Here is a 22,611-nt window from a genome sequence, read left to right as displayed (position 1 = left end):
AACTATTTCTTGAAAATAAAATCTTAGCTTTCAACCATGAAGTAGCTAAATCGTTGAAGCATTGTGTTTGAGGAAATGCATCTACATGCATTCAAAGCATTGATCAAGTTTGTCACAAAACTTTTTTTTAGCTTCACGTCAAAGAATATCTTTGCAAAAATATATTCTACCAAACCATATTTTTTTTTAATGTTAAAAAAGGTGAAATATTTCAAAGCTTGAAAATGTAACACTTGATAATGGCACGGAAGGTGAAATGATTACGGTAAAATGAATAAGCGTGATGGTAGAGGAAACTCGTGTTTTTCGTTTTTCGGTAGTGTATGAATCGTCGAATACAGTTTTGAAATACAGGAGAAAAATACAAACTTTTTTCTACAAAAGTTTACATCATTTGGTTTAAAGGCTCTTGCCCAACCGGCTTGCTTAGCAACAGTCGTGTTGAGAAATTGACTGTGTTTCACTTTGCTCATTGAATTTTAAATTCAGGATTTCTGTTGAGCTGACGAATTTGTAGACCATCAAAGATCCCAGCTTTCAATTTCTCGATTGTCAAACCTGGAAAAACTTGGCACGAGTGTTTATTCAAAGCAATAACTATCCTTGCTCTGTCCTTTTGCGAATTGCCTGATCAAGCTGAGTTTGATGTGGCTCTTTGATGATGTTCCTTGTTCTGCATGGTAACAACTCCTCCCGTGCAGGCCACTCTTTCTTTTGTGTAATGTTTTGCTCTGTCCCTACTGTCCCACATACACAGAAAATATGGATACGTGGTAAACCCAGACTGTTGTCCCTAAAAAGTGTTTAACATTTCACGTCGACACACATCAACCACTCATGCTAATTATGACGTATTTTCTCCAGAACATACTTTACAGCGTCATGGTTCTCTTTTGGTGTAGCTGAGTTGTGCCAATGGCACGGAAGCAAAATCGTTCCCATTATGCAACAAAACCCATTTTCAAACAATCTTTTGGTGGTACAAAACTTGTAAATGGCTTTGAAAAAAGCAAATTACTATTTGTACTTTGCACGTGTTACTATTACTAATTACTATACTAATTACTATATTAATTACTATTACTAATTACTAATTACTAATTACTAATTACTATTTGTACTTTGCACGTGTTGTTTATAGTACAAAAAAGGCCCTTCCGTCCATTCAAAACGACTGCGTTCTTGCCACAAAAAAAAGTTCTGTTGTTTATGAATTTACGTGCCAGTGTGATTTTGGCTACGTAGGACGCACCACCCAAAGATTGGAGGATAGGATAAAACAACATGTTCCATCTTACATTAGAAACAAAACCCATCCCCAAAGAGAACAGCCACCTCGGTCTTGCAAATCTAAAATTACAACTAAAACCTGCGATTCTGCTATCGGGCAGCATTTGCTAGAAAACCCAGATTGTGCAAAAAACTATAATGGCGACATGTTTCGGATTATTAGTAAAGCCCGATCGTCGTTCCACCTAGCAGTTTTAGAATCTATCTACATAAGCACGAAAAAAGCGCTACTGTGTAGACAACCTTAGAGGCAAGCGGCACTGATTGGTCAACCTTTACAGTCATGTGCTCGTGTTCCTATTTCGATCCACAACTGGGTATATATATTTCTTAGCGTAGAGTTTTCGATCTACGTTCTGACGTTTTAAACTCTGAATAGTGTCAGACGAAAAGCTTTAGTTTACTAAATGCTTGCTTTTTTCAAAGCCAAAAACGCATTTTAGCGATCGCTTGCTGATGTCGATGAACCAGTAAAATCGGTAAAACATAAAGCAACATAAACTGTACAAACAATGTAAAAAAGAGATATGACAATAGTTAAAAGTCAGCTCAAAAAGTCTAGACACCAAAACGTTTGCTGACCAGTGGAATTGACGAATATTGTCAATCTCAGAAATTTTGATCTTACAGCATGAATAGCCTGATATTACCAAATGAAAAAACTTTTCCCGAACAAAGCAATAAACGTGAACAAAGATTTAGTTTTAGAGCATTTGCAGTGAATTCCAACTCACTTAGTTATCAGCACGAAGGTTGCGGCAGAACTTCGGAAAACCCACAAACCCACTAATGACGTTAGAAAATAAGTAAACGTCAGCAAACTCTTGAAATTTGCATTCACATAAAATCTAGAAATGCTTCATTGTACAATTTATTTTGAATATATAACGGATTTATGACTGTTTTTGCCGTTGTCGATGACATCATTAATCACTTGATACTGAGGCAAAATTTTTTGGTCCCATCTTGGATTCTGAAAATCCATACTCGAAAGTTTATAAAACCACCGAGATCATTTCGGTTAGAAATCAGATTTTCACAGCCATAGCCCTGCCTATAATCTCTTGCACTTTGATAGAGATTTGCATGAAGACAACATTTACCATCAATCCATTGAATCGTATCAAGTTTCCAAGCCCTCGCACTCAAATGTTGTACTGAGGTGGAATAGCGTCAAGGAGCAGCATTGTGTTAACGCTCACAAGCGTCTCGTTATTCTGTTGTCATAGCATTAAGGCTACGAACAGCCCCGGCAATATGTGAAAAAGGTGACCTGAGAAGAGCAAAGTATGGCGGAAGTAAAAGGTTTGTTGGTTCTACTGAATATCGTTGTAGTTTGTTGCACGATACAAAGATAATAGTTGAAATTTCAGCAATGCTAAGAAGCAAACCAAACATTGCTTGAAAATAACTGGTCAGGTTTAGAAAAAATTAAGGACCCAGCGCTGGCTGACATAATACTATAGTCACTGAACGAAACCGTACCTCCAAGCATCTTTTACAAAAGGTACAAGTTGATTGTCTAGAAATTTCTGAAAAAGGGTATTTGATGTTGAAATTTTGCAGAAGGGAGATGTTGCGGTTAACTTTAGATTAATAGAGTTTTATTAGCGAATTTATCAAATAAGATCTGGCCTGGAAATACTCGCAATCCATAGGCCTGGAAATACAGAAAAGGTCTTGAATCTGTAGTCAACGCCCTAACCACTGAGCCATCGTCGCACTTTATGTAAATATAGTTTTATACTGAGCATTAGTTTAGTCTGTTAAGTGTTATTTTTATACGGTTAAATTGGTTTTAATTTTCACTTAAACTTGCGGCATTGCTATCATTCAATCGAGACAGGTAGAATGTTGAATGAAAACACGGGTGAAATATAGAGTGGAAAAATAATAACATCATAAATTATATCTGGCAAATTCCGCCCACAGGCAAAAATTATATTCATTTGTTTGTTGGTTCAAAAAGTATGAATCTAGCCAGAACAAGCGTGATCGACAAGCAAACTTCATGTCTTTTGCTGGTCATATCTCATCCATTCTCTGTACAGATTTATTTTTCTTTGCACATTAACATTTATAATGATTGTGTTCTTTTTAGATTGCCTTTTGAAAATAAAAAAAAGTTAGAAAGGTATTGAATGATGTCATCAACTAACTAGTCTAATGAGCTAGAGTTTATCACATGGATTGTTAGTACAAAATATTACATTATCGATTGTTACAGTAGTAAAAAGAGAACTGTCGGTTTAAACCAATTGCAACTATTTTCTTGAATTGCAGCATTATTTTAAATGCAGGAAGACGCTAGGGACAATAACCAGCTCTGAGAGATGCCAATGTTTATTGCTTAAAGCCACGGTATCCTGATCAAGTGGTGCTAACTGGTAATATAAAAAAGGCCAATAACCAGTAAGCTCCAATAACGCTAACAATACATTGGTTAGGAATACAAAGAGACCGAGAGCTCTCAACCAACTTGGTAATGACCAAGGAAGTAATACTTTTTCTGTACAGTGGAAATTGACTCAATATTTTCAAAGGCCTTTTATCGTTGAAAATTCCTGCACGTACACGTGGTTTTATTAATGCAAACATTTGCTGGGCTTGTATACACAATTACACAATTACTGAAATTTAACCTGTAAGAAAAGAACAAATTCAAAACACAATGCTCTTTCAGAGACTAGAGCGACCCGTGCCATAACAAATTTTTTTAGTTGGATTCAACGAAGAGACCAGCTAAGAAAACTAGGCTAGAAAACAATTACGTAGTCAGGCATGTCGGATATCTAAGAATGTGGAACGCCTTTTTACATTGTATCTGCTGCATGCGATTTACCAATTTTTAGTCAAATCAAATTTATCTCTCAGGTTTAGTGTACTCCTCGTATAGAATTTTATTGCAACATCTGCTTGCGTTTTTACAGTCATGGAACTCCCTGCAACGAGAATGATTATCTTGGCCGTCCATGTTTTCATTTATATTCATCCGATCAAAGCGTCAGGTAAATTGATAACTATTTTCTCAATCCCTAACTAACTCATATATTGTAACGATATTTGCATACTTGATACTTTCGCTGTGAATATTGCAGAAAGGTTTCCAGGCAGTAGCTCGCATTGCAAGGGACTTAATGCATGCTATAATATAGGTTGGGGGAGAGTTAATGCATGCTATAATTTTGTGCTAGATGCGAGTTGTCAGACTTTGGGTATTTACAATGAAAGTGAGCAAATTTCGCTTTTCAAAACCGTAATAAAGATTTTCTGGCGTCTTTTAAAAGGAAAACAGTTAACAGAGTATAGAGGAAATCTCCTATCCAATTTCTGCTTCCCTTCTATACCTGTACTGAATATCAGAAATGTGGCACAAAATATCGTGAGCTGATGAGCTGATGAGAATTACACACAGCGATTCGTCCAGTTGGACCAGTTGGCCAATTGAGCAAAATGATTTGCTAAATAACCCCGTTTGATGGCACCAAAGCATCTTTGGACACCCAAAAACCGTTGTTCTTCATTTTGGTATCGATACATATGCCCAAATATGCATGGCAGTCATGGCCACCAAGAAACTTAACAATGTTACCCCAAAAACTTTCAAAACTTAACTTTTTAAAGTTCCCCTCAAAAAACAGCGATGAAAAATGCTATTGAAATTTTTAAGTTTTTGAAAACACAAAAAAGAAGTCATATTACAAAACAATTTCACTATCACTTGACACCAGCTTCAAATGCAGTTTAGCAATCTTTGAAACAGCAATGCTATCAATCTTACGAGTTTCTATGTAAAGCATGTTCACCATACGCCAAGGCAATGCAAGTTATTGCGTGTAAACATTTCTTAAAAATTAAAAAGAATGGGTGGAGCGATAAAAGGTGTTACTTATCGACAATAGATGATTATGAATCATTCGAGTCATTTCATGAAGTTTTTGATAATGACAGTTTGGCAAGCTACTTGAAATTCCGAGATACGACAGTAATATAAGTAAGTACTTGTGCGATAGAAGAAGAGGATTTGGAAAAAATGTTCAGCAAAGTTGAAGTCCTGCTCTGGATATTTCATTCTTCTACATTCCCTTCCAGTGAAGTAATTTATGTATTTTTCCGATAGACCGAAATAGAGAGATGGCTTCTATAGTGTATTCTACCAGTCACCCATATCTTTGTCTCTGATTTGAGCTGAATTGCATGCTATTTTTAGTGTATTTGAATTCGATAGTGCTTAAGTAGAAAAAAACCGAAGGACAAGATTAAATACATTTCCTAAATCATCTTTGTGACATAATTTTAATCATTCTTCAGGTTGTGACTTCGCATTCGACTCAACGAAAGGCAATTTTTCTTCTCCTGGTTTTCCATCGACATTTCTATCAAACAAGCAATGCACTTACTCCATCGTGGTGCCTGTTGGAAAAACAATCCAACTTAACTTCGTCAATTTTGATCTGGGCCAGCTGGGTTGTGCATATGCGGATTTCAAGGTCTACGAAGGTGCTAGTTCATCTGATAGACTAGCTTTAAAAAGGTGTGGGAAATCACTTGACCCATATTTGTCGGAAGGCAATCGCCTGTTTATATCCTTCAAAGCAGTATACATGACGACAGCGGGATTCAGAGTGAAGTATAACGTAAGAGATGGTATGAAATTTGAAATTTTCGCTTAAGATGTTCATTATTTGACATGAAAAGTTAAATTATTAAACTTGACACGATCAAAACTAAAAAGAGCTTAAAGCCAAAAGATAAGTAAAAACTGACTTACCACAAACACATTTTGTAGTGATTCGGAAATAAATTAGTCACGATGATGCTTCTAAGGAAGGTGTTCTCTTGTCGTGGTAGATATTCGATTTGGCTTGTGACGAGTTTGAGAACATCCTCATATTGCGAAAGTTTCCAATACCAGAGACCTAATTTGTTAATACTATCTTTTGTGATTTTGCTTCTATGAAAAATGAGCAATTCAAGAATAAAATTGGAGCATATAACACAATTTCTGTTCTTTTAATTTCTTTGTCATAAAAAGGCTAAGATGCTACTTCAAGATTATCATGATTTATACAGAAAATTTTTTTTATCTAAGATGTTACTCTAAGACGAATCCGGAATTTGTGATTTCTTCGAACCTTTGATGATAATTCACTAATGCTTGTCCGCCCTGGCCAACGTTCTTTCAGGCTGCAGCATGGTTTTCGACGAGAAGGAAGGCACAATTGTGTCACCGAAGTTTCCATCAAACTATCCTAATGGCGTCAAATGCACTTACAAGATCACAGCACCTACCACCTCTAAGATTCACCTTATATTTTCGCGATTACGGTTAGAGTCTAGCTCTTCATGTGCAAAAGACAGTCTTTCAGTGCATGAAGGTAGTGACGAGAGAACGCCAGTAGTCCTCAAGAAATGTGGCACAAATACAACACAGTACCTGTCTACAAGCAACAGCATATTCCTTCAGTTTGTCTCAGATTCATCAGGAAATGAGGAAGGTTTCAAAATATTCTACATCGTTGGCAAAAGAGGTGATTCGTCTCTTTGGTTATTAAGTGTCATTTTATATCTAGAAAGCAATCCGTTTTTATTCGTCAATATGCATCTAAAAATTCATAGCAGAAAGTTATCTGGACGATCTTTTTTTAGGATGCGAACAGACGTTTAATGCGGTCACTGGAAATATAACATCACCGATGTACCCTTCAACCTACCCAAACAATGCTAAATGCACTTATAAAATCAGCGCAATGGAGGGCAACTTGATCCAGCTGTCTTTTAAAAAGTTCTCGCTACCTGGCTATGGTGACAAGGACAGACTTAAGATATACGAAGGGACAGATGAATCTGGCATGCTTACTGATTCAAGAACATGGGCAATTAATTACCCTTATATTTCAAAAAGCAATAATCTTTTCATGGTTTTTCAAACAGATTCCACTGGAACAAGTACTGGCTTCGAAATAGAATATGCAGCAAGAAAAGGTTTATATACATAGCATTTTTTTTTTCATTTTATTCTTTTGTAACATTATATGCAGTATAAATATGACCCTAAACATATGCTTGAATGATGTTCCATCATACCTAATTAATACCTTGTGCCATTTTCAAATAGATCTGAAAACATCTTTTGCTGACTTTATCAAAAAATATTGCATTTTGATAGCATTCAAAAGAAACTTTAGTTAAAGTTGTAACGAATTCAAAAATATTTGTCTTCTATAGACCTAAGTGTACTTGAATTTTTTTACATTACATTCTTTGCAAAGTTTTTCTATCGTTCCCAAAAGATTTCATGAAGAACATGGCTAGATAAATTTGTTTGAACATAACTATGACCATGTTTGGAAACTCTTACCTTTCTAGAATTATCTGTACCTCTGAATACAACGCTTAAATAATATTCTACCATATTGTTTTTAATGTCTATAAACAATTGCAAGCGTAATAAAAACTAAATTCGCGCCAGCAACTAGCGAACAAATTTTTACCAATATTGACGTCATTTTGCAGTACCATCCAGTTCTAACAGAAAAACTCATAATTCTTTCACTGCTTAATTTAAATCTCCATAATTACGTTCCCCTCTAATTGCGTGGGCATTCTTCGCTCCTAAATCTTGTCATCATTTCAAGAAAAATAGTTTTTTCCTTTTCTGAAGTACTGCTTTTGTATTAAATATTCTCTGCGTCATCTTGTCATTGTTAAGTCAATGACCACATACGTCATCAACAGCTTTAACATCGGGACAGCTATTCAACTTTATCGTCATTGGTGTGTATTATTGGCATTTTCATCTTTCCAAATGCTTCATTCGCATTACACAAGCACATTGTCATGGCGAGGAGAGATATCATCTTTGAAGCATTGATATGTGTCTGGAACACCTGATACTCTTTTTGTTCTTATCGTTTCCAGGTTTCCTCGCCATACCAATTCCTCTCACTCAAGAGCTTGTGAAATTTTGGACCATTACTCTCTTATTTCTTCTAATGCTCTGCAACCTTGCCTCTTTCAAAACAATAAGAGAAAACTTACCCAATCACCCTACCTTCTCATCCTCTCCATTTCTTTTTAAAATCTTTCCTTAGCAGTGGCTATGCTTTTTACTTTTCAAATAATATAAACTAAAACTTGCATTTTCCAAATTCAATGAGATTCAAGAGCATAGTTTTACACTCAATAAAAATCTTCTATCTATAGGTTGCAACATTCACCTTGCATCCGTAAATGGGGTTTTTACTTCTCCTTTGTATCCACACACTTACGAAAACGACACAAGCTGCAATTACACTATCACAGTACAATCTGGAAAACGCATTCATTTATATTTCCAAAAATTCGAACTTGAGTATGACGAGTCTTGTGCCCATGATAGTCTCAAGATCTTCGAAGGATCTGGTTCTAAAGCTACATTAGCTGAAATATTGTGCGGAGAATACAAAAACAAGCAATTCATTTCAGCAAGCAACCAAGTATTCTTACAATTCAAGACAAACAGCAGAATTTCTAAAGCAGGGTTTTTGGCAAACTATTACACTACACAGCTAAGTATGTGGCATTCATTTATCATGTTAAATAATGCAAATTAATAATGCAAAAGTTAACAATGTCAATACCACTGATGCTTGTGTACGAAAGTTATACAAAATAGTAGTAACAAAATGTTTTTTTACGGACAATCATTTAAAATTGTGAATAATTTTGCTGGTAAAAGGCACAGTTTAAAAAGGTTAAACTATGCTAAATTTTGAGCAGTCAAATTGAAAATGAAGAAGAAAATACATTAAAGTTTTAAAAATTGATTATGTATAGCAATCATTTGCAAAAGTTAATCAATATGTTTGATGAATAAAAATTTCAAAAGGGTACAACATGGCCAGAATGTTAAGAAAAATGGCTTACTGCTCACTGTTTCGTTTGTAAGATTGGGTTCTTGTGCTTTGTTTCTCTATTCGATGCGACCATAATCTGAATGACCACTTTGTGAAAGGGATTTTAGGAATTTTTAAATATGGAAAGCTTGTTGATGTCTATTTATGACTGAGTGCCATTAACTATAGAATAAAACTGACAAGTTGATTTAGGTTGTTATAAGCTGTTTCGTTGCATAATGAAGATTTCTAAAACAACTATACACGACTTGGATTCAGGCAGTAATCTAAATGAATTGATAAAGACCTTTTTTATTCAACTTACCCTCTTTTTCGACACAGATTGCGATGCATATTTGACTGCAAAAAGTGGAACAATTCAGTCACAGAACTTTCCAAATAATTACCCAAACAATGCTAGATGCACATACCAGATCAGAGGAAAAAGCGGTGACAGAATCCAGTTGATATTCTCCACGTTTTCCATTCAGAATAGTAACAGATGCAGTGCTGACAGCTTTAAGGTTTATGGTGAGACAATATCTGAAAGCTCACTGATAGAAACGCGATGTGGGAGTAATGTCACAGAGATGTCCAGTGCAGCTTCTCGACTATACATTGTTTTTACTTCTGACATAAGCAAAGCTGACACAGGTTTTCAGATATTTTTTCAAGTTGGACCGGATGGTAAGCATGCCAGCATCGATGATTTAACTAATTATTTCATTTTTAGAGTTTTCATATTCTCTTGTTCTGAATTTTTATAATTTTTCAAGTCTGAATTCAGCTACATGGAGACCATCTGCAAATAAAACGACCATCTGTGTCTTGGTCTCTGCAATCTGATGATTTTGATGAGCTGTATCCACTGAAATACTCCAGACCCTTGGCGCAGTGTACAATGTTTTAGTCTGTAGCCATTTATGAAAATTGCTTCAGGCCAGGTTACTATGCAATTCTGTATTGGGGTGCGTATCTAATAGAGACGCATGATGTTGCTCACTTTTAAACAGATTTGAGTTTTTGAGCAGGCTTCAATATGGATGCGCTTCGTGCACTGTGAACGGGCATACAAAAATTTGCTTTAGTATTTCAACAGAAAATCACAATAAGAACATTTTCAGAATAATGGCCATGCACCAGGAACATTATAAAAAGTGTTAAACATTGAAAACGCAACTATTTTCTAATATGTTGAGCTATCATAGGTTTAAAAAGATGCGGAAAAACTGTCTATGCAGCTAAAGGTAATGGTCTGGCATTTTGCATATACCGATCCACTAGAGATAACAAAATATTCAAAAAATCCATCTCAGAATTTGCTGTAAATGTTGTCTTTATACGTTCTATTGTTATCATTTTAGGTTGTGGTGGTATCTTTAACTCCGACAACGGTCTCATTACGTCACCAGCTATTTCAGGGAAGTATCCAAATAATGCCAACTGTAGATATAAAATTTTTGGTTCATCTGGAAAGAGAATAAGCCTACTTTTTTCATTATTTGCAATTCAGTATCATGAACTGTGCAAGTACGACAGCCTCAGAATCTATAATGGTCTGGCAAAAGATAATAGGACGTTATTGGCTACAAGATGCGGGAGTGATGCAACACCAGTATTATCTATTTCCAATCAGATATCACTTGAGTTCAAAACAGATGGCTCCGCAACAGGGACAGGGTTTCAGATCTATTACTTTGTTGGGGATCAAGGTAAGATTGCAATCTTTTTGTTTGCGTTAAACACTAAACCAACGTAAGCTATTGATATTCAACTACTGAATGCCTCCTCAAATGAATTGTGTTCGTGAAATGAACTTTACTGTATGTTATTTTAAGAGAAGTAAATCTTGCAACAGATCTACCGGTGAGTTTCGACATAGTCAATCTAGTTTCAACATAGTCATCTACGGAATGTTTTACAATTTCTCTTTGTTCTCCAGCTCTTCCGATCTTTGCCTCTCCAATCTTCCAGCCCTGGCTACGCCACTGCATAGCATTAACCCTTTCCTAACTTATTAAGGTAAATGCATTATCTCAGTTAATGGTAATCGCACTTTGGCATAGCGGATGTTAAACGTGTAGGCATGGATCTTCCCCGAAAATCGTTTCTTTATTGAGATAGAAAGGTCCGAATGAAGCCTGAAATATGGCAAATGTTGTTCCCGCCAATTCTTCCCCACGCCGAAGTTCTTGCAAATGAAAACATCTGATTCAATTTGATGCTTAAAATGTATGTTTACAGTCATATACTTCTTTTTATACCGTTTATCCAAGCTAAAAAATCTTGCGTTTTGCGCTGCGAAATTCTAAGAAATCTTACTCCTGAGTAAGAGTGGTGACAAAAATGCCTACAGCCCTGAACTGCATGATATGAGCTGACAATAGTTTTTATAATATCAGGTCAGAATAGATTGTAAAATTACCAATGCTCTCGAGAAACACTCAAAACTCAACAACAATCCTATACACCTGTTTTCGCGCGCCCCTTTACTTATTGATCACGTGATTGCAATAAACACGAACAAAGAGTTAGAACAAAAGGCTTCCAGACCAAGTTTTTCTATTGACTATGGTTTCAATAAGGTCTTTTTATATTATTGTGTAGTTGCATTATTTTGTCGTTAATAATTGTTTGTAGACGATGATAATAAATCAAAACAAAAACAAACAGCAGAAAACCAAAAGCCAACAAATCACTAGTTTCTTACAATTTTTTGCAGGGTGCAACCAAAACATCACAGCATCCAGTGGAACAATTTCGTCACCATTATTTCCAATTCCATATCCAAATAATGCATTTTGCACATACTCAATAGAAGTTCTAAAATCCCAAAGAATAGAATTGATTTTCCAGTCATTCATGCTACAGGCTTGCTGCTCTCCTGTTAGCTGTGATACACTAAAAGTGTATGATGGAGGTGACTCGGCTAAGCCTTTGCTTAGATCTATGTGTGGTACACAGCACAAACCACTGATATCTTCGAGTAACAAGATCTTCATAGAGTTTAAATCTGACGGCAGTATACCAAATTATGGATTCAAAGCAAATTTCGCTACAAAAGGCCCAGGTGGGAAAGCAATCTATCTTATAGTAAAAAAAATTGAATTTCAAACAACAAGCAGTTGTCTAAAACTTAGGGCAATCAAGGGGGTGCTAAAGTAACATAAAGGTGACTTAAAGGTGACTTAAAGGTGACTTAAAGGTGTATTTAACGTAATCTATTGATCATCCATTGAACAGTCAATGAGCTTGATACCACGTAAGCGGTAATTGATTGGGTAATTTATTTTCCTTTTGTAGGATAGATCGATCGGTTTCTATTTTAGTCTAAATTTAGACAAAGCAAGCCTATCGACTTGCAGTAATGTACTCTTTCTCTTACGGTTACTCTGCAAAACGGTGCAGAATAATATTAGAGAGAAAAAATTCCACCTGCAGCATTGATTCAATAGGTGATTTTAATTTTGCTTAACCTGATAACCAGACCACTTTTAACTCTTGATATTGCCTGATAAAACTTCTGCATTGTATTGGTCACAAAATTGATTGACCTTTTATCGTAAATTATCAGTGGGAAGGATGAAGATAGGATCAAAACCTCATATCTAAACTAAATGTCGAATATTTCGCAATAGAAATCCATTTATCTCTCTACCGTACTGATAAAACTTCAATTAATTTTCTTATTAGGAACAGAAGTAAAAATACAAGCAATAATAGGGCGATAATTGTTCCCACAGAAGACATTATCTAGCGAGTCGCAAAATTTACGTTTCTACATCATCGAGAACGTGCAGGTCCGTCGATCCATCAGTAGCGATCGCTCGACCTACCATCAACCTCTGGCAGGAAAAAGCTTCTTAGGATGTTTCAAAAAAAACCTGAAATGTAATTTACTTTTGGAGGGGATGGGGAAGAAAAGTGCCTTTTCGCCATAAGAAGTCGATGCAACAATCCTACCTAGAAATATCAAAACCCTAATAGCAAAAAGATGACTAAAGCTGTGAGAATTTTAATGCTGCTGGAAAAAAAACTCAAACTCGAACTGAAAATTGTTATCTTCGTCCATTAATACCCAGGCAATTGAACCAAAGCAACAGAAATGCTACGATACAACACATTTTACCTTAGTTTCTAAACCAAAAACCCAAGGAGAATATTAGGTTTCGCCGCATTTTGCAAATCTTGTAGGAAGGGTACAAGTAAATCACGAGGAAGTATGTCACAAAAGACCATAACGAATAGAAACAATAGCATCTCAAAGCGAATGAATTTAAGAACAACAACGCTTGTTAATTGGACTCAGATAAAATTTCGTTTAATCGTCATGATAATTAGAATACTCTAATGTAAGTGAGTGCAAATTAGAAGAAAGTTCGAGTAAGCATTTTGGTCTCATTCTAGATAAAAATATCTATAGTTCAAAGTTCTCTATTTCTTCAGATTCATGTATCATTGCAAATATTTTCAACTCCTTTTTGTATAATAGATCTTTTATTTATGAGGTAGGGATGTGCAAGAAAAATAAACCATGCATGAATAATGGCACCTGTGTTGACGTAGCTTCAGAAAATTACAAGTGCCAATGTCTCCCTCAGTATACTGGTGTGAACTGCAGTGCGAGTTTTGAACCGTGCAATTCCAGTCCATGCTTGAACGGTGGCATCTGTAAAAACGTATACGACAAAGTTTCTGCTAATTTTGAATGCATTTGTCGGGATGGGTTTACAGGAAACCAATGTGACAAGCGATTTGGTGAGTTATATGTAATTTTTGTGAAGGCGATTGCCATATTCAAGAAACGTATTAATGTTTTTGAGCTATGATATTTATCAGACCATTAGCATTCAATGAAAGGGAATTTAATACAATATTTTGTTTTTATTTGCAGTTTGCTGTTTTTGTAAGTAATTGGTCTTAGAATATATACATTTTCGAGGTTTTCTCCTCCCCAGCATTATACGGGAAAAAAGCCTTATATGTGAAAGTAATTGATGAAGACTAGACTAGCTTTGAAAGTGATACAATTAAAGTTGAACGAATCCATGGTCAACTTCTTCTAATAAGTGTCATTTTGACGTTAGAAGTGTGTGCAAAGTTTTCACAACCCCTGTGACTCGCTGCTTGAATTAAATGCAATTTCAATGTAGCATAAATCATGTTGTTTGCAGACGAGTGTCTAGGCTATCAGAATGACATTAGATGGCAAAGGAGCATCAGCTACACGGCCAAAAAGGACACATCTGTCCAATATTGTGACAAGTCACTTGCCAGTGGCTGGTACCGGTTCACGAGTAAAGCTGGCCCTGATATGCCTACTGCATGTCCCCCTGCTCGCTCCTGCGGTAAGACTATCTTTTGCATTGTTTATGTTTACAATATTTGCATTTGGTATGCAAAAAATATTGTTTTATTTATGTCTCAATGTTAGAAAACATATTTTCCTATCCATTCCTTTTCCATTACCGCTCACGCTATTCACATGCATTTAATCACATGTCTATGGGGATTAAAATTTCTCTTCTTGACGATGTCAACGAATTATTCCAGCTCATATCCACAAACTCTGGCCACCTCAGCCTTCATCATTTTATTTCTTTTATTCTCTTCCATTTTCTTTGATTCTCTTCCAGCTTATACCGGCACTTTTGTTTTGGTTTAATCATAGAAATTGTAAATAAGAATAGTCATTTCTTCACAAACGCAATAATACTACAAAATTTTGCATGCTTTCTTGCTCAATATCATCGGCGTTGTAATATATTATGCGGTACCATTTTCTCTTCTGTAGCCAGCTTGTCTCTCACTCACAATCCCTTCAATTCTGGGTGCTATCCGAATCAGTATTATTGTTAACACCATATTTGAAGCTTGGACTGATAGAATGTCAGACTCTCAGAATAGATTACATCATGAGCATACTCAGATCATTGGTTCAGCCACGCTTTGGTTCTCTAAAATTTCATTGCACAGTTTGTGTAGTACTTTTGCTGTTGTCTTCCGTCCATCTTCAATTATCTCTGAACTGATCCTTTTTGCACCAGGCGACTTGTCCCTTTGAAGTTCTTTAAATGCCCACTCGTCCTTAGATAATAGAATTTTTCTTACTTTGTAAAAATTGTCATCGTGTATAGGCCGTACTTGCACAGTGAGTGCCTTCTGTATGTCATTGTTCCAAGTTCTTGACAATAGCCTTCTCCAATGTTCCAATTGTTCCAAGGCCTTTTCTTAGTCTCATGATCCTTTTTTTCATTTAGCTTCTTTGCAACTTCATGCCTTATTCTTATGTTATGTTTCTTTGATTGTCTCCGACTTCCTCTGCTTAGTTTTCAATGTATACAATAAGTCTTAAAATATTTTGAGCTAATGCTTAGCATTTTCTTTCCTATTTCAATTGATTTTTGCATGCTGGAAACATTTTGCACTGGGTTTTATGGTATGAAACTTATTAGTACAAACAGCAGTTTCTCTCGTGGGCAGTAACGAAAGGCCTAATTGTGGCATTGTGAATCCGGGCTCTATTTTCATTGTCTGTAACTTAAGCTTGATTCATGTTCTATTGCTTTGTCTAACCAGGAATTGTAAACTATGTTCATTAAGAAAGTTAACCCTTTTATTGGAAAAGTTTGTAGTTTATTTTCTGATGGGCGCATTTTTTTCATTGATTTTTTCGTGTTCTCCAATTGGTGTTTCTAATTTCACGATTTGATATAGATGTGATTCAGGTTCAAATATTGCTCATGCTTTATGGAAAAGCAAAGAAATACAAAAATATTTCCGCACGAATCCATGAAAAAATAGTACTGGTTTTTATATCTGTTTATTTAAATTATCAACTGTATTAATTAACTTTTACTTGTAATTATGATTTTTATAACTGATAATGAATTGATATCGTGATTAAATAATTATTAGAAATAAAAATAAAGACTTTGAGCCAAAAAAAACTTCTATGGCATATACTTTGTGGAAAGTAAGCACTGCAGAAGTTTACGGATGCCAAAAGCCTCCTAAAATAAACTGATCTTTGAGATATTTTCATTTCACAGGTTCAAGTCTGTCCATTTGGGCGAATGGAACATTTCCCAGTAAAGTTGGGGACTATGCAACATTGCAAGCTTGCGTTCGGAATAACGTTCAGTGCTGCACAGCATCGTGGAGCATCAGGGTTAAAAAATGCATTGAAAACGGAACAACTTTTAATGTTTACCGACTAACCGAACCACCAGCTTGTCCAATGGTTTACTGTGCAGGTACGACGTTGCAAGTTTATGTACGGTGACAAGTGAATGTTCTGATACCAAAACAGGACAGAAGTAAAAATGTTTTAGTACATTGATACAATCATTTGTTGGGTTAATGCTACCAAAATACAGACTGATGTTTATATATATTTATATCTATTCGTAATTTTCATGTGGCTGTCTAAAGTGCTCAACCGGGGCGTTTAACTAGTTAGACTAACATAAAGATATAATGGTAACAAAGCTCTGAGTTGCATATATAAAAAATCGTTTAGTGTATAAACGAACGCAAAGATCACATTTTTGTGTTTATGGATTATAAAAAATGAGACATTTTGAGTCATACTAAAGCTTTTTATCCGACACACTCCAGAATATAATACGTCAGAACATAGAACCCTTTGCTAGGAAATATATATATATACCCAGTTATGGATCGAAATAGGCCAACAGAAACACGAGCACATGAATGTTGTTAAATGCCATTTTGTTTTGTACCAAAAAAAGAATTGTGTACTTGTGTTTATATTTATATTTCTATAAGAAATCTATGCTTTGATTTTTCTGTGGTAACATACTCGATTTTCTGTGGTACCATACACGTAATTTAATCTACAAGCCCTTTTCGTTAATAAATCACTCGTTGGGAAATGTTTGACTGAGCCAAGATTATTGATTAACATGTAAAAATTTACCTTTTTCTGTTACAATTTTAGGAACTGAGGTACCTTGTCCGGCTGGTTGGAACTCCCCAACTGGTTTCACACCAGGTTGCACCAGTAAGTGTTAGATTATTTTGAAATTTGTCCCAACTACATGCAATAAAAATTTCGAATTATCATATATATCAGCAAATGTTAGATAAAGCCTTATATAGTGAAATATGAAGATGGTAAAGAGGCATGATAGTGTCTTTTTTTCTATCGCAAAAATTATACTTACTATAACAATATATTTAAAATTTCCTGTGACTGCTATAGATGGAAAGGACATCTTGTCGGCGAGTTCCATCTACGACAGCCACTTACAATATTGATACAATACAAATTCAACGAAGAAAATCTGAACAAACAAAACAAAATTTCTGGGATACAGCAAAGCTTATTCTCGTATATCAACAAGTTTCTAAATTCTATCATGTCGTGTTGTCAAAGGAAAATTCTCATTGAAGCAAATATTTAAAGTCTTAACAAAATCATCGTTTATAAACACTAAAATTTTGAATATTCTTGCAAGGCTATTTTAAAATCATGAATATTTATGTAAATTGAGAAGCATACGTAAAAAAATAAGTGTGTTACACTTTCTTACTCAAAAATAGGTAAAGATATTCAAAAGATATTAACAAGATTCTCTGTTTTAAGAGTTAAAAATCAGATATTGGAAGAAAAAAGAGACAATAATTGTTTAATATGGGAAATATACAATACTTTGCAAAAGTTAAGCTGATTATTACAAGGGAGGGGGGAAGACTATTCGTAGATGATCAATACTAAGTGCTAAGAAACATCTCTACAAGAGGATTCATTAAAAGCAAAGCCTACCTTGGAGTTGCGAGGGCGTGGGGGGGGGGGGGCACGGCCACTTTTGCCAAATTTTCGATTAATAAACAGTTTTTAGCGCTTATGTCTGTAAACCTGTTGGCAAATTCGTATGTTTTTGTGGGCTCGCTCCGCCACCTGGAAAATGAATTTCTGCCACTGTTGCTTCGTAATTGTACTCTAAACGTCATGACCTACCTCTGCTGTTGCTGGTGAGATATTTTCTTGATGAGATATACAAAAAGAAGCTTTAGAGTGAAAAATAATCCGCTCTGTTATTTTTAGTTTCATTTGGAAATTCTGATGAACAGAAACTTATTCTTTAAAACGGGCTGAATAAAAGATTTATTACAATTCTTACATGCTTACAATGCATCACTATACTGTGGTATCTTTTATTCTTTCCTCTTTCATATTTTCTATTTAGACAACTTTCCAAAAATTATATCAAATCCTGAAATTTCACCCGGAATCTTCAATAAACAACTACAGTTTACTTGCAAGTTTGGCAGTGACGTGAAAGATCCTACAGCCAAGTTTGAAGTAACGTGGTACGAGGGATCTCCTGCAAAGAGAATTAACCACACAGTGTTTTTAAAAGGGTCACTGTCCGGACTGGAATAGTCATCACAAAGTACCTGATATTGTGGTAAGGGTATCCTTAGCACGGTAATATCTCAGGGTCAGGGCATCAAAAATTTACTTTTAAACCTACAGAAAGAGAGCATTTGTTCATATATTGCCAATATTAATCACAGTATAAAAGGTTTTGCTGAATTCACCCTGTCCATTTTCATTCGGGTTTGGAAAATGTGTCATTGATTCAGGAACAGTTTGGAACAATAAGTTCAGCAATTTACATTACGTCTTATTTCTATGAGCTAAGCATACTTTTCATCAATCTATTGATCATACCTTACAAGATACTAGATTTTTTTTGTATTCCTACCGACACTCAAATAAACTTTTTCTCTAAAAATATTAACTGCACAGTTATTGTAAAGTATCTTTATATATGCGCTTGACGGCAATGCATAATTTGTGAAAAGAGCATCTTCCCCAAGAAGAATCTACACCTTTTTGTTTTTGCTTTCTTGTAGATCATCATTGTCGATATCAACACAGAGCGATGCACGTCAAGTGGAGATCCACATCTTATCACATTTGACAAATTGCAAGTACTGCTAAGTGCTTTTAGCCAATTTTCAGTTGTCTTTGTCCTAGGGAAAACAGCTGTCTTCCTTCACTTAAATATATGATATTTTAATACAAAATTTTCGCCACGTGCAAACAGACAGTTCGGATCAAAGATCTCCCATTGATTTTATCCATTATGAATATGGTGAGAAATCATGATGAAGCCCTGTATGCCGGGGCGAAATATTAGTATACTCTTTAAATTTAATATATTTTGAAAATTTTATTTCGTGACATTGGATTTTCGTCGTCGTATAGCTTTGTTCCTGTATATCTTTCATTTTAAAATCTCATTGCAAGATTCACAGAAACCGGCGGACAGCCTATCCTGCGGTTCTTCCTTCTCATACACGAGAAATCATTTCACTGTCAAAACATGAATTTTATTGCAAACAATCCTTGCGACAAGTATTAAAAAAACCTTGCGAAATTTCTCCAATACAACTAATCTTTTCCTTATGCAAAAGTGGAAGATAATGCAGAAAAGCGAATTGCATAAGAATGGTGAGCATAAATTTATATCCTGATACTGATCAGAAGAAGCCTCAATGAATAAAGACACGCTTGATTGGTTCCTCGATATTAAGCGATTGTCGGCCGCTTTCACCCTAATTCTTAGGGGTCTTTTCTGAGCCGAAAAAAGTACAACCAAACAGAATGAATCTAGAAGTTTTTTATCGGCAGTTGCTCATCTCCTAAAGTTGGTTCGTGAAAAGCCTCGGTAGATCTTGCTGACCAAACCCTTCACTAATTGGTTAATCAACAAAATACTAATGCTCAGACCAAGTGTGCTGCAACTCCTATAACACCCCCTAGACCTGTCACTGAGTGAATACAAGCAGTTTCTCTAGATCAAAAAAGTGAAAATATATCGAAAGTTAGAGATTACTAATTATATTAAGTGCTTATAAGTTATCTGTTAGAATTTAGAGAAAGAATCAAAAAAGGTGATTGGTATATTTTTACTAATGCAGTAGAATATCACGGATACCGTACACATTACATCTTAGACACAGAGTTCACAAGAAAATGTGACTTTGTTAAAGATCATATTGACCAGCAGATGCCAGACTGCAATGCGCTAGCAGTGAGTTACCTGATCAAGAAGCAGAAAGTTTACATCAATCTCTAATAGTTTTGTCAATTTTCTTTTACATTTACCATGGAACATAACCTGACCAAGAAACATCATATTTTGATCAATTTACACCAGTTTTGCCAATTTTACATTTGCCACATATTTTTTCTTTTCTTGTCACTCATTTCTCAACAATGTGATGCCCTATCTGATTGTGGTGCCCTAAGCACATGCATAGCCTGCTTAATGGTTAATACGACCCTGCATCGTCGTTTTCATGATCACAATGTGCGCAAAATCATCGCTTCAAAGCCCTTAGCTACAACACTATGATCTGCTGTTTAAGACTAAAAAAGGCTCATGCGTAGGTATTAGTCAAGACGCTAATTTAGATATTGACTCAGACATGAAAACCTTTAATAAAAGTAGCTTAAAAGTGTTGATTGACATGAGCTTAAAAGTAGCTTAAAAGTGTTGAAAAATATTAATCATGTAGCAACAGATCGAAGCTGCACCCATTCATTCTATCTTAAACTTATTATCTTTTGCAGATATTACAATCATTATAAAGCAGGAGACTACGTACTTGTTAACAGTACGTGCAGAGTGTTCGAGGTAATTAGCTAGTGACAATATTTTGTTATCATTTCTCATGTCAAAATATTTTTGCACGAATTGATGTTTTTAGCTTACAAATACAACTAAATAAGTCACTAATTTAGTTTTGAAACAATGCTTCCTTGAATCAAAATCTTCTTCAGAAACTAGTTGATGTTGTTCCAGAAGATCATACTTTAAGTTTAGACTAGAGCTTTTATTGTGCTTTTGCTTAAAACGATTCAAAGTCTGCAACTCATACATTTTTTTGGAATAATCTCACTGTCTAATGAGGATGTGATCTTTTTATCGACGTAAGCCTTGTCCCTATTGATCAGGGTCGGCCAGTAAAGATGTGATATGGACCGATATTTATCCAAATTTGTTTACGGACAATTTTTCCAATAATCTCGAAGGTTATCACATTCTTGTATAACGGATAATATTTTTACGTGCCATAATCGAAAGATTCTGCTATTTACAATCCTGGAATTTTTATCAATGAGCAAGTGCAATTTTCAAGGAGTTTTAGAGCAGCTACTTTTGATGTTCATTGGCTACCCCAAATTGCAAGAGTTTCGTCAGACCCATTGTCTGCCTATATGTAAAATATAAATTAAGAAATCTATAAATGCTTATATTAAGATTGTCCTCAAAGCATATAGCCAAAAACCATTCATTGAATACCATAATGATGGATGAAACTATTATTTCATGAAAGAAAGGTTTTAAATCTGAAACAAATAAAGTTCAGAATCATTCTTGAGTTTGGCAAGTTTAACTGGGCTAATCTGCAATGGTAGAACATACACTAATAATGGAATAAAAATCAGATCTAAACAAACTGAATCCGAATAGTGAAAGTTGTTAAGAGAGGTGGGATCTGTGGTACAAGAATGCCGTGATAATTGCCAAAAGCACACAATACAACTCCAATCTCATGTCTCAACAAAGCCTTTTTCCTGTCCCAGTCTACCTCATTAATACTACGGCTGTTTTATACTTTAATTAAACTCATTAATACTGTGGATGTTTTATACAACAACAAGTTTGAAATGACAACATTAGTCGTCCAAATAACTTGTAAGTTGTAGCAGCTTTAGTAACATGTTGCAAGTGCAGTGAGGTGTTTTTTGCTAAAATTGTATAGCTGCATCTCTATAACATTCTGTGATCTTTGACTGCTGTTAAGGTGCATGTTCGAACGTGGAAGTGTGCCGCTGTTACTTGCAACTGCGGAATTGCGGCTAGAGAAGGTGATGACGTCATAGTGGTTGATATGTGTAGAGATGGGGTTCCTAGAGCGAGGTTTGCAAGCACGACAAGACCGACCACTGGTACATCATTGCATCGAGACGAAACTGGAAAAAGTTTCATCGTAAGTGAGCTAGAGAAAAGAAACGCTGATGCCTTCAAACTAACTGCATAAAATAGGCTTTCTAGAAATTTCATGTGGATGAATGATGGCATAAATTGAATGTTTCATAAGTTAAAATTTTTTTTTGTTAAAGATAAATGATTATTGTGCCAATGGACTGTCATTACGATAAAATATTGTAAACTCGTATTATCTCTTTCTAGATAATTATCATATTATTAGCAAAAAAATCATTATTTTCACTTTTGCTACTCAAAAATTTTGTTAAGGGAATGAAATAATTTTGTTTACATATATTAAAAACAGATTCAATTTCCGTCTGGTGCCTTTATTCGAATTGATAACTATCGATGGTATGGCAATACGTACTACGCAAATGTGGTTGTTCAAGTGCCAAGTGACGACT

General features: G+C 35.2%; 1 protein-coding gene and 1 long non-coding RNA gene across 6 annotated transcripts; one reads left to right on the top strand and one right to left on the bottom strand.

The window, feature by feature from the left end:
- Positions 1-2,225: 2,225 nt before the first annotated feature.
- On the top strand, positions 2,226-22,100 carry LOC135690048 (cubilin). 5 transcript variants are annotated; one of them, XM_089108696.1, is made up of 17 exons: positions 2,226-2,595; positions 4,221-4,298; positions 5,602-5,937; positions 6,477-6,821; positions 6,940-7,275; positions 8,497-8,844; positions 9,510-9,854; positions 10,532-10,879; positions 11,890-12,237; positions 13,680-13,925; positions 14,342-14,515; positions 16,220-16,423; positions 17,131-17,193; positions 18,383-18,604; positions 19,056-19,133; positions 20,782-20,845; positions 22,020-22,081. In XM_089108696.1, exons 1-14 carry the CDS (start codon positions 2,580-2,582, stop codon positions 18,577-18,579), a joined length of 3,384 nt encoding a protein of 1,127 aa, XP_088964822.1. In that variant the 5' UTR covers positions 2,226-2,579; the 3' UTR covers positions 18,580-18,604; positions 19,056-19,133; positions 20,782-20,845; positions 22,020-22,081. The 5 variants fall into 5 exon arrangements, with proteins under 5 accessions (XP_088964822.1, XP_088964821.1, XP_088964824.1 ...); XM_089108695.1 differs by having other exon boundaries at positions 19,056-20,845; positions 22,020-22,100; XM_089108698.1 differs by lacking the exon at positions 2,226-2,595 and adding an exon at positions 2,606-3,702 and having other exon boundaries at positions 19,056-20,845; positions 22,020-22,100.
- On the bottom strand, positions 5,569-9,595 carry LOC135690056 (uncharacterized). Its single transcript, XR_010516570.2, has 3 exons — positions 9,493-9,595; positions 6,062-6,244; positions 5,569-5,703 (listed from the first exon to the last, which is right to left on the bottom strand). It is a non-coding gene; the product is annotated as an uncharacterized LOC135690056 (long non-coding RNA).
- Positions 22,101-22,611: the final 511 nt, after the last annotated feature.

The sequence above is a fragment of the Rhopilema esculentum genome, chromosome 5, assembly GCF_057945365.1.
Source record: "Rhopilema esculentum isolate cy_ngs chromosome 5, ASM5794536v1, whole genome shotgun sequence".
In the NCBI taxonomy this organism is placed as follows: domain Eukaryota; kingdom Metazoa; phylum Cnidaria; class Scyphozoa; order Rhizostomeae; family Rhizostomatidae; genus Rhopilema; species Rhopilema esculentum.
Note: the sequence above shows the minus strand (reverse complement) of the source record. Positions and strands in the feature narration are given on the sequence as shown.